The following is a 12,551-nucleotide window of genomic DNA, read 5'->3' on the forward strand; positions in this document are numbered from 1 at the left end:
GACCGTAACTTCAAACCTTAGATGGGGTGCTTCATCTATGCCCCACCCAAACGAAGCAAAAGAAATGAATTTTGGGAGACAATGAAAACGGTTGTTAACGAGCCGTGGATGCTTATGGGTGACACGAATGCTATTCTTAACCAGTAGGAGAAGATTAGGGGCAGATCAGTTTGTGAAAGCGAAGGTCGTGGCCTTCGAAACTTTATGTTTGATTGTGGGGCATTGGATATTGAGGGATTAGGGGCTTTCTATACTTGGACGAATGGGCAGAACTGGAACCACTTGGTTCGTGAAAAGCTTGACCGTGTTATTTGCTCTGTGGGATGGGTGGCACAATTCTTTAAAACCGGCTCCAAGAACTACCCTATTCGTCACTCTGACAACTCAGCCATTGTGTTGAATACTATGATGGATAGTGCTCAAATAAAGGCACCTTTTCGGTACCTCGATACTTGGAATATGGACGAAAATCGCCATAAGGTTATCCATGAGGCTTGGCAACAGATATTCCGTGGCTATCATAGTTTCGTGCTATGCTCTAAACTCCGTTGTACAGTTGCGGCACTGAGTAAATGGAACAAAGAATGCTTTGGGATATGTAGGAAAAAATTGGATCACTTGGAGTCTCTGTTAACCGAGGTCCAAAATTGGACCCCATCCCTGGAAAATACCCAGCTTGAAAGCGCTCTTCTTCTGGAAATTGATGAAATTGAGGCTCGGCAAGAGGCCATATGGAAGCAAAAGTCCCGCGAATTGTGGCTCAAAGAAGGGGATCGTAATTCCCGGTTTTTCCATGCCTCCATCATTGTTAGAAGAAAAAAGAATTTTATTTGGGCCGTTTCTGAGGATGGAAACCATTGGCTGGAGGACAGGGATCTTGTGGTGGACTACTTCAGATCAAAGTTCATTGAATCATACTCCTCTTTGGATCCCGTTTTGAGTGATGAATTATTCACTATGAACTCCCCATAACCCCATGTTGGGTTTTATGCCCTCAATAAAACTCTGTTTCAATGTAATCCAGATTATTCTATATCAATAAAGTAACAGAAGTAATTTTTCATTCATTTGTGTATGTTTTAGTTCACTTAATCAATTGCTTGTCTATTTGATTTATAAATTCATCCAAACCCCTTTCACATACTTGAACATGTTTATTGTGTTGTCAACACAGTGGAAAATAAACATGACTATGTGAATAAAGTATTCCTAGATTTATCAGAACACTGGGTTTCACTGATATGACAATCTACAACAGAGTTTACTTACATTTGGAGAAATGTTATGTTCTTTCCAGAACATAGGTTAAAGTAAAGCTCAGGTTGGATGCATGGAGTATGCATTGGAATGGACCGATATTGAACTTTGAATTAGATTTTGAAACTTACCGTAAACATCTATTCAATTCAATATCAGAAGTTGATCCTAGATCACATGATCTAAATCCTGATATGGTTAGGCTTAATTTCAAGAGTGTTATTCGTGTTCTTTGATTTGTTAGTTAAGCCTAAAACTTTAGTCTGGGCAATACATACATTTTGGGAACACGGTAGTGCGATTGAGTGGGAGCGCTAACATAAATATGGAGTCTATAGCTTCTATCTGGCGAATAGTAAGCAAAGGGTGATTTCCTTCGAGCTTAACCAAACGAGATAAATGATTGAGTACTCATTTCACTTAGTTGAAATATCATTTATACAGGGTTAAGTGTTTTAAGGATAAAATACATTGTAGGGTGTTACGGTAATCTAAGTCCCTTTACAGTGTAGATCATCCATATAGAGGATCATTGATCACATTAGGATTATAACAATGGATAACTAATAATGTGTCTATATGGTGGAACATATAGAGCATTCTATATACTGAGAGTGCAATTCTGAGTTCTATGTGTGGATTCAACGAAGAATTAATAAGTCAGTGAATTTAAGTGGTAAATTCAAGATCTGCTTATTGGAAGCTCGGATATATAGACCCATGGTCCCCTCACTAGTTGAGATGATATTACTTGTAGGACTCATTTAATTGATTTTAATTAATCAATTAAAAATTCTCAAGATAGACTTGTCAGTTTGAGAATTTAGCACTCATTAAGGGCAAAACAGTAAATAGAGATTTTGAAGGGCATATTTATTAATTAGGAAACTTTAATTAGTTTCATTATTAATAAAATAAATGATAATATATTATTTGATAATTATTTTTAATTATTAAGTAATTAGATTTATCATTAATATGGTTGAACAATGGAATTGGCAACATTTCACAAAAAGGAAAACTATCAAGTGTAGGAAAAGGAAAGTTGGAAAAGAGGCAAGTCTTGTTTCCACATTGCCTAGGCCGGCCCCTTTACCTTCCTTTTCCCCTTGATTTTCTCAGTTCAAAATGTCAATCATAGCCCTTGGTGGTCTTCTATAAATAGAAGGCAAAGGCTTCAGAGTTTAACATCTCTGTACAAGCTTTTCACAGCATTATTCTGAAAGAATTTTCTCTCAGAAAATTCTCTCTGAGCCGCCACCCTCTCTCTCTCTCTATACCTTCACTGTTTCGAAATGTATGAGTGCTAGAGTAGTGCCCACACACATCAAGTAATACCTCAATCATAGTGAGGAAGGGTGTGTAGATTTCAGAGACAACAAAGAAGGACTTTCGGGCTCAGATCTTGATTATACTCTGCTACAGAAAGGAATCAAGGGTTAGAGATCTGAGTGGGAGGAGACATATATATTCCGCTGCAATCACTGTAAGATTTCTGATACTCTTATGTTTTTAATTTCATATCGTTTTAGAAGTTCATATTTAGGTTGTTAAATCAACATACTTGTAAATAGATCTAAGTTCCTGGTAAAATAACTTCCAACAACTGGCACCAGAGCCATGATAATTGATTTGCTTGCAAGAAATTTGGACTTAAAACGATTTGCTTGTTTTTTGGATGGTATCATGTTGCTTTGAGTGTCATATTGATGTTTGAATGTTGTTTGTGAATTCTGGGAAAAATGGTTACTGTTTTTATTCTGTAATTATTTTTGTTGGATAGTTTGGAAACTTCTAAGCAATTTACCTTTTTACAGAACTCGATTTTGATTTAATTTGAATTAGTTATGAATTTTTGAAAATTGGAAAAATCGGGGTGACGAGCAACATGATCACGCGCGCGGAAGGGCTGCTTGCAGCCTTCCTGCGCCGTGATCTCTCGGTCATGCACCTAGATCCGCGCGCGGATGGCCATGCACAGCATGCCATCCGTACAGTTCATCCAATTTTCCAATTTTTTTGATTTTGCATGCTATTTCATGGAATTAAATTCCGATTTTTTGTGTAGTTTTGTATTTTGATTTTTGTTTTTCAAATTTCAAATCTAATCATCAGAAATAAATTAATTTTATTTTTTAAAATTAATTTTAGATATTAGTGTAATTTGATTTTGAAAATAGGAAAAAATCAAGTTTTGCTTACCTTTTTCTTATTTCCTTTAAAATTTGATTATTTTATTTTTTTTAAGGTCAGATATTAATTTTTTTTGGTAACTTGACCTTAATTAAAATAAGATCACAATAATCATGATAATTTTAAAAGAGGAAATAAGGTATTTTTTGTTAACTTTTAAATTTTGTTATTTTTTAATTAAATTAAATTGTAAAACAAGAAAAGGGTATGTATTTACCATTTTCTATTTTATTTTTTAATTTATTAAATAACATGAAATTTAAAAGGAAAGTTAGCAATTTATTTTGAAATGACATTTAGGTTACCCAAAACCTAATTTTTCAAAATGGTAGGTTTAATTTTATTTTATTTTTCGAAATAAATGATTAAAATTAAATAAATCCTACATCCAACTATCCAAATCTAACCTTGTTGCAGGAGTATGTGTTTTAGATTGTTTGTAAGTTTTCTAAAACCTATTATTGCTTGATCTAAATTGCCTTGGTTAACTTGATAATAGATCAGATGATCTAGTTTTAACCAAAGGTTCAATTGACGATAGATCAAGTAAATAATTTGTAACAGGTAATTTTTACAAACTTCTTTCATCTGTGTATGACTTAGCAACATGATAGGATCCATCCAAATGTGTATGCCTGTGTGAGCCTATATGTTTAATTTCTATTATAGATACATATAGGTGGTTGTTGCTAAATAAAATATCATAATCCGATAGATTTTATTTAGGCTCATTTAGTTGTGAGCCTATTCAATTAATAACAGTTATTCATTGTAAGGTTAAATTCCTCTCTTTTGGGCCTTGTGTGAGAGTTGGGAGCCTTAGAAGTGGGTGCGACATACTGGACCCAGCTTCCCCTCACATGAACAATCCCAATTGTGAAGGCCCATTTGCCTGATTTGGATAACTGTGATAGGTTAATTATATTAGTTTGACCTAATAAAAGATTGATTAGCAACATAATTAATTTCATTGTTCCTTGAAATTAATTTAAGAAAAACATAGTTTGAATAGTCATATTCTAGAAAGCTATATGTATTTTTCTTGTTTTAATTAAATATGGAATTATAACCATATAAATTCTTTCTGAATCTTAATTTTATAATTTCATTAAATATTCCTATTTAAGTTGAGATTTAGTTAAATCTATCAAATCAACTTAGATTTGAATATTTTTGAATTTCCTATTATAAATTAAGTTGAGGAATTTTGGAAATTGGTTATTAAGATTCTTTAGATATTTTTTAAGTTGATATTTTCTAAATATGGGAACTTAAAATGGAATATCTTCTAAATTAAGTGGTTACTACTTAATTGGTAATATTTAATTAAGTCATCGTTTGAGGAATATTTTTAAGTTGGGTATTTAGATTTTCTAAACAACTTAAATAAGATATTTTTCAAAATTATTCCATTTTTGAAATTTAATTAAAGTTTTTACTTTAATTTGTAATATTTCATTATTGAGATATGGAATATAAATGATTAGATAAAATACATGTTTAAATAATGAGCTTTAATCAAAGAGAAATTCGATCTCCATTGTTGGTTTTACATAGCTATTGTTTTAGTGAGTAATCCTCCCTAATGGAGGAACATTCATTAGCAAGTTAGCGTCGTTTAATCTCGAAAGATAAGTATTCTTATAGGTTTATTTATATGGTTCATGACCACCCTAATGGTGGCGACTATGTAAGACTTATAAGAATGCGAAATAATGGTAGAAGCTCATAAGATAGAATTACCTTGACTCTCGCCTAAACGGGACAGCGCTGAATTCCAATCTTGATCGAATAAAAGGTTGCTAGAATGTTTGACATTTTAGATGAATTGACAACTCTATTCAATGGATGATGCTTTGACTCTCGCCTAAACGGGACACTGTATCAGTTCGTTGGAAACCTTGGAAAATAAACTATGTTAGATTTAGTATTTTTATAACATAAGTGATTATTTGTTTTCTGAACCTGTGTATGAATTTATAGAACCGAAACCTTACTTCTGTTTATTGATATGTTGTAGTGCCAAAATGAATAACCCTCATCCCGATCCACTCCTAGTTAGTATCTTTGCAAAAGAACTCAATAGTGTGAAAATGTATCCTGGTAGTTGCATTAACTCGCACCTATTGTTGATGAATCTGAAATTCCAAAAGGCAAATCTACTAGGAATTGATTTATCAAAGGAATAATGGGTGAAACTCATACTTTATAGTCTTCCTCAGGAGTATAACAGTTTTGTTCTATATTACTTATTGAACAATCCTAACTCCTCCGACATAGACAAACTCGAGTCTGAGTTGAGGGCCCATGAGCGGGATCTGATTGCAATGAGACCTGCTAGCATTGCAAGTTTTAATCAGAGGAAGAAGATTAAGCATGAGGGCTCCAACAAAGCTGCTTCTTCAAGTACAAATGTCAGACATTATGTTCTATGTGCGAATTGTAATGGAAAGGGACATAAAGAAGAACAATGTCCCAGGCTTCTAGACAATTCAAACGAAGGTGATGCTTTTGTATTTGAATCATGTGTTTTAGAGAACGACAAATCCTCGTGGATTGTTGATTCTTGATCTACTAACCATGTATGTTCTTCATTACAAATTTCGCTTGAAACTTGGGAGAATCTTCACCCGCATGAGTTAAAGCTTAAAGTTGGAAATGGCGAGTTGGTATCAGTTAAAGCAAGAGGAACAACCCGAATCAAGTTTAATTCTAAGAAGTTTTTACTTTTAGAGAATGTTTTATATATTCCTAATTTTAGTAGAAACTTGATTAGCGTTTCATGTTTACATACACAATTTTATATATTGAATTTTTCGAGTTCAAATTGTTCAATTTCTCGTAATGGATTTCATATATGTGTTGCAAACATGGAACGAGGGCTTTATGTTTTAAGACCTGATACTCAAATCTCACTAAATACTGAACTTTTCAATGTAGCTAGACCTAGAAGCCTTAAGAGAAAAGAGATTGATAATGATGATCAAACTTATCTATGGCATTTACGTTTAGGTCATATAGGCTTTGATAGACTCAATAGGCTAACCAAAGACGGTCCATTAAAAAATGTCGTCTTAGGAGAGCTGCCCGGTACTGCGAGTCTTGCCTAGAAGGAAAAATGACCAAACGTTCTTTCTCTGCAAAGGGAGAGCGTGCCAAAGAACCACTAGGGTTAGTACATTCAGATGTTTGCGGACCGCTGAATGTAAAAGCCAGAGGAGGTTATGAGTATTTCGTCACTTTCATTGACGATTTCTCTAGATATAGTTTTCTTTACCTAATGCAAAAGAATCTGAAACGTTTGAAAAGTTTCAGGAATTTCATGCTTTGGCTCAAAACCAATTAGGTAAAACATTTAAGATCTTGCGAATCCGATAGGGGTGGAGAATATATGGATATGCGAGTTCAAAGATCATTTAATTGAACTTGGAATTGAATCCCAATATACGCCCCTAGCACTCCACGGCGAATGGAGTTGCGTAAAGAAGAAATCGTACTCTCTTAGAAATGGTTAGGTCTATGCTGAGTTACTCAACTCTGTCTACGTCCTTCTGGGGATATGCTATTCAAATGGCAAACGACATTTTGAATGTTGTTCCATCTAAAGCAGTCCCTAAGACACCCGTCGAACTATGGAATGGTCGCACACCTAGTTTGCGCCATTATAGGATTTGGGGGTGCCCTGCTCACGTCTTAAGAAAGAAAGAAAGCAAACTGGAATCGCGAACTGAAGTTTGCATGTTTGTCGGAAATTCTAAAGAGACTAGGGGTGGACTATTCTATAGTCACAAGGATAACAAAGTGTTTGTCTCTACAAATGCTACTTTCCTTGAAGAGAACTATATGAAAGACAACAAACCGAAAAGTGAAATTGTATTAGAGGAAATGCTCACAGATACTGTTCCTTCAAATGTACCATCTTCTTCTACTCAAGAAGAGGAACATCCCACTCCCTCAGTTGTAGCAACTGAGAAAACTACTACTAAAGCTCCTATTCAGAAAGTCACCGCTCCTCGTCTTAGTGGGAGGGTTTCAACGAAACCATCTCGTTATGGCTTGGATGGTGAAATCAATATGGTCGTTGGTGACGGTATTGATGACGACCCATTGACCTATAAACATGCAATGGCAAGTCCGCAACGGAAGCGATGGTCAGCCGGTATGGATTCAGAAATGGATTCCATGAAGAAGAACAAAGTCTAGGAATATGTAGAACCACCTGAAGATTTTCGTCCAATTGGATGTAAATGGGTCTACAAGAAGAAAAGAGGTGCTGGAGGCGAAGTCGAAACTTTCAAAGCTAGACTGGTCGCCAAGGGTTATACTCAAAGAGAAGGTGCGGACTATGAGGAAACTTTTAGTCCTGTTGCCATGCTCAAATCCATCCGAATTCTTCTCTCCATAGCTGCTGCTTTAGATTATGAAATCTGGCAAATGGATGTCAAGACAGTCTTTCTTAATGGGCTTCTCGAAGAAACCATCTATATGGAGCAACCAGAAGGTTATGTTCTTCCTGGGCAGGAGAATAAAGTTTGCAAATTAAATAGGTCCATATATGGGCTTAAGCAAGCTTCTCGCTCATGGAACAAAAGGTTTGATGAGATCATCAAGACCTACGGCTTTCATCAGAATGAAGATGAACCTTGTGTTTACCAACTCAAGGAAAACCAAGTAGTAGTATTCCTGGTCCTTTATGTTGATGACATTTTGATCATTGGAAACAATGTCAAGAAAATGACTCACATCAAAGAATGGCTTGACACTCAATTCGACATGAAAGACTTGGGTGAGGCAGCCTATGTTCTTGGTATTCAGATTGTCAGAAACCGGAAGAACAGATCCCTTGCTCTCTCTCAAACAACCTACATTGACAAAGTTCTTGAGAGATTTTCCATGACCAATACCAAAGGGGCAAACATGCCCTCTAGACATGGTATCCGTCTTTCTAAGGAACAGTGTCCTACTGATCCTCAAGAGATAGAAGACATGGCAAAAATTCCTTATGCTTCTGCAGTTGGGAGTCTGATGTATGCTATGCTATGCACTAGACCTGACATCTGCTATGCAGTTGGAATCGTGAGCAGGTATCAGTCAAATCTGTTGACCAAAAGTCATTCACTCATTTATTTTGATGATAAACAAATATTTGATTATTATTTGTTACTAATCTTTTCTTGATTATTTTGCAAGCAAGTTCACAGAGTATCTATATTTGCTCGGTAAAGTCAAACATAATCAAAGAAGTAGATTCAACAAGTATATAAACTACTTCATACTTCATAAGAGCAAAAGATTCATCAAGGGATCAACAAGTCAAGACCCTATTCAAAAAAGGTCTTCAAAAAGCTCAAAGTCAAAAGTCAACCTGAAAGTCAAAGTCAAAGTCAAAGTCAAAAGTCAACTCTCAGGAAAATTCAACATGGGATCAAAAATATGCAAATCAAGCTAGGAGGCTCATCTACATCAAGACTACTCAAAATAAAATGGTATAAATTTGCTTTAGTCTTGTTAAAGTGATTTGCATAGTACACTAGGATTTATAAGTTCAAAAGTTTGGCTCACTAACTTGTGCGACAAGTTATTTCACAAAAAATGATATCTAAATTTTCTAAATTGATTTTTAAGATCACATATCATTTAACTAAGAGAACGCAACTAGAATTTTTGAAATCGGATAAACGAGTAAAAAGGTATGCACGTTTTAGTTCGAAAAAAATGAACCTTTTGCATCTGGAATTCCGGTTCCCATCCGGAATTCCGGTTGCCAACCTAATTCCGGTTGTAACCAATCCGAAATTCCGGATCACGGCTGAAGTGGCCTCGAAAAATGTGCTAACGGCTATAAACGGCTAGTTTTCATTCCTACACTATATAAACTCGTTTTTCACTCAAAAATGAAGGTTGGTTGAGCTTCTATTTATCATATAATATCATTCTAAGTGTTCTAAACTAAAGAATTATCATCTTTTCATAAACACACCAACCACACACACTTGAGCCAAACTTGTTCTTATCTTCTCTAGTGTGCTTGCAATTCTCTCTAGGATTTTACTTTGTTTTCCATCTTATTAGAGAGAGTTTGCTTTGTATTTCAAAGTTACATATTCATTGTATTGAGAGGTGAGGTTGGCACCGGTAGAAAAACAACTCGGTTGTAGGTGAGGTTGACACCGATTTTGTAAACAACCCGAGAAAAGTGAGATTGGCACTTCAACAATCCGACGAGGTTGATAGTCCTTGGAAGAAAACTATTGTGAGAGGTTTGGGAAAAACCTTGGTGAAAAATTCCCCGGTTGTAAGGGTTAGTCAAGCCCGTTAACTTTGCTCGATATTGGAACTCAAAGCTAGGTCCATAGCTTTGAAGACCAAGGACGTAGGTGGCATAGTTCTACCGAACCTTGTAAAAATCGAGAGTTTGCATCTTCTAATCCTTAAACTCTTTATTTTACAAGTTTGATTATTTGTCATAATATATTGCTTGCCATATTACTTGCTTTTATTTGATTAAGTGGCTAATTGCTTAATTTTGTGTTAAAAGTTTGGATTTACCGAAATTAGTATAAATTTCCAATTCACCCCCCCTCTTGGAAACATATCTTGGGCTAACAAAATCCAGGAAGGGTACATTGGAACGCGGTTAAGTATATTTTGAAATACTTAAAGAGTACAAGAGATTATGTATTAGTCTACAAGGGTGGTGCTTTGAATCCCTTAGGCTATACAGACTCAGATTTCCAGGGATGTCTTGAAGACAGGAAATCTACATCTGGGATGGTGTTTACTCTTGAGGGTGGAGCAGTGGTTTGGAGAAGTGCTAAACAAACTGCGATTTCGGATTCTACCATGGAGGCAGAATACATAGCTACGGCTGAAGCAGCTAAAGAGGTTGTCTGGCTTAGGAAGTTCTTCACCAGTCTTGGTGTAGTTCCTGGAATGGAAAGGCCTCTAGTCCTGCTTTGTGATAACACTGGAGCTATAGCAAACAGTAAGGAACCTAGGAGCCACAAGAGAAGTAAGCACATAGAAAGAAAGTATCATATTATCAGAGAATATGTGGCAAGAGGGGATGTACTGGTGGAGAAAGTGGATACGCAGGATAACTTGGCTGATCCATTCACTAAAGTCTTGACAGTAACTTCATTCGAAAAGCACCGTCAGAATTTAGGATTAATTGAAATGTACTGATTTGTTTTATATTAGTGCAAGTGGGAGTTTGTTGGGTTTTATGCCCTAAATAAAACTCTGTTTCAATGTAATCCAGATTATTCTATATCAATAAAGTAACAGAAGTAATTTTTCATGCATTTGTGTATGTTTTGGTTCACTTAATCAATTGCTTGTCTATTTGATTTATAAATTCATCCAAACCCCTTTCACATACTTGAACATGTTTATTGTGTTGTCAACACAGTGGAAAATAAACATGACTATGTGAATAAAGTATTCCTAGATTTATCAGAACACTGGGTTTCACTGATATGACAATCTACAACAGAGTTTACTTACATTTGGAGAAATGTTATGTTCTTTCCAGAACATAGGTTAAAGTAAAGCTCAGGTTGGATGCATGGAGTATGCATTGGAATGGACCGATATTGAACTTTGAATTAGATTTTGAAACTTACCGTAAACATCTATTCAATTCAATATCAGAAGTTGATCCTAGATCACATGATCTAAATCCTGATATGGTTAGGCTTAATTTCAAGAGTGTTATTCGTGTTCTTTGATTTGTTAGTTAAGCCTAAAACTTTAGTATGGGCAATACATACATTTTGGGAACACGGTAGTGCGATTGAGTGGGAGCGCTAACATAAATATGGAGTCTATAGCTTCTATCTGGCGAATAGTAAGCAAAGGGTGATTTCCTTCGAGCTTAACCAAACGAGATAAATGATTGAGTACTCATTTCACTTAGTTGAAATATCATTTATACAGGGTTAAGTGTTTTAAGGATAAAATACATTGTAGGGTGTTACGGTAATCTAAGTCCCTTTACAGTGTAGATCATCCATATAGAGGATCATTGATCACATTAGGATTATAACAATGGATAACTAATAATGTGTCTATATGGTGGAACATATAGAGCATTCTATATACTGAGAGTGCAATTCTGAGTTCTATGTGTGGATTCAACGAAGAATTAATAAGTCGGTGAATTTAAGTGGTAAATTCAAGATCTGCTTATTGGAAGCTCGGATATATAGACCCATGGTCCCCTCACTAGTTGAGATGATATTACTTGTAGGACTCATTTAATTGATTTTAATTAATCAATTAAAAATTCTCAAGATAGACTTGTCAGTTTGAGAATTTAGCACTCATTAAGGGCAAAACAGTAAATAGAGATTTTGAAGGGCATATTTATTAATTAGGAAACTTTAATTAGTTTCATTATTAATAAAATAAATGATAATATATTATTTGATAATTATTTTTAATTATTAAGTAATTAGATTTATCATTAATATGGTTGAACAATGGAATTGGCAACATTTCACAAAAAGGGAAACTATCAAGTGTAGGAAAGGAAAGTTGGAAAAGAGGCAAGTCTTGTTTCCACATTGCCTAGGCCGGCCCCTTTACCTTCCTTTTCCCCTTGATTTTCTCAGTTCAAAATGTCAATCATAGCCCTTGGTGGTCTTCTATAAATAGAAGGTAAAGGCTTCAGAGTTTAACATCTCTGTACAAGCTTTTCACAGCATTATTCTGAAAGAATTTTCTCTCAGAAAATTCTCTCTGAGCCGCCACCCTCTCTCTCTCTATACCTTCACTGTTGCGAAATGTATGAGTGCTAGAGTAGTTCCCACACACATCAAGTAATACCTCAATCATAGTGAGGAAGGCTGTGTAGATTTCAGAGACAACAAAGAAGGACTTTCAGGCTCAGATCTTGATTATACTCTGCTACAGAAAGGAATCAAGGGTTAGAGATCTGAGTGGGAGGAGACATATATATTCCGCTGCAATCACTGTAAGATTTCTGATACTCTTATGTGTTTAATTTCATATCGTTTTAGAAGTTCATATTTAGGTTGTTAAATCAACATACTTGTAAGTAGATCTAAGTTCCTGGTAAAATAACTTCCAACACCCCA

General features: G+C 35.2%; 1 protein-coding gene across 1 annotated transcript; it reads left to right on the forward strand.

Moving 5' to 3' along the window:
• Positions 1-204: 204 nt before the first annotated feature.
• On the forward strand, positions 205-972 carry LOC133037094 (uncharacterized). The gene has a single exon (XM_061113911.1). It carries the CDS (start codon positions 205-207, stop codon positions 970-972), a length of 768 nt encoding a protein of 255 aa, XP_060969894.1.
• Positions 973-12,551: the final 11,579 nt, after the last annotated feature.

The sequence above is a fragment of the Cannabis sativa genome, chromosome 4 (genome assembly GCF_029168945.1).
Source record: "Cannabis sativa cultivar Pink pepper isolate KNU-18-1 chromosome 4, ASM2916894v1, whole genome shotgun sequence".
NCBI lineage: Eukaryota > Viridiplantae > Streptophyta > Magnoliopsida > Rosales > Cannabaceae > Cannabis > Cannabis sativa.

What these genes read in the sequence shown, in the direction of transcription:
- LOC133037094 (XM_061113911.1), top strand. Translation starts at nt 205, where the DNA reads ATGTTTGATTGTGGGGCATTGGATATTGAGGGATTAGGGGCTTTCTAT.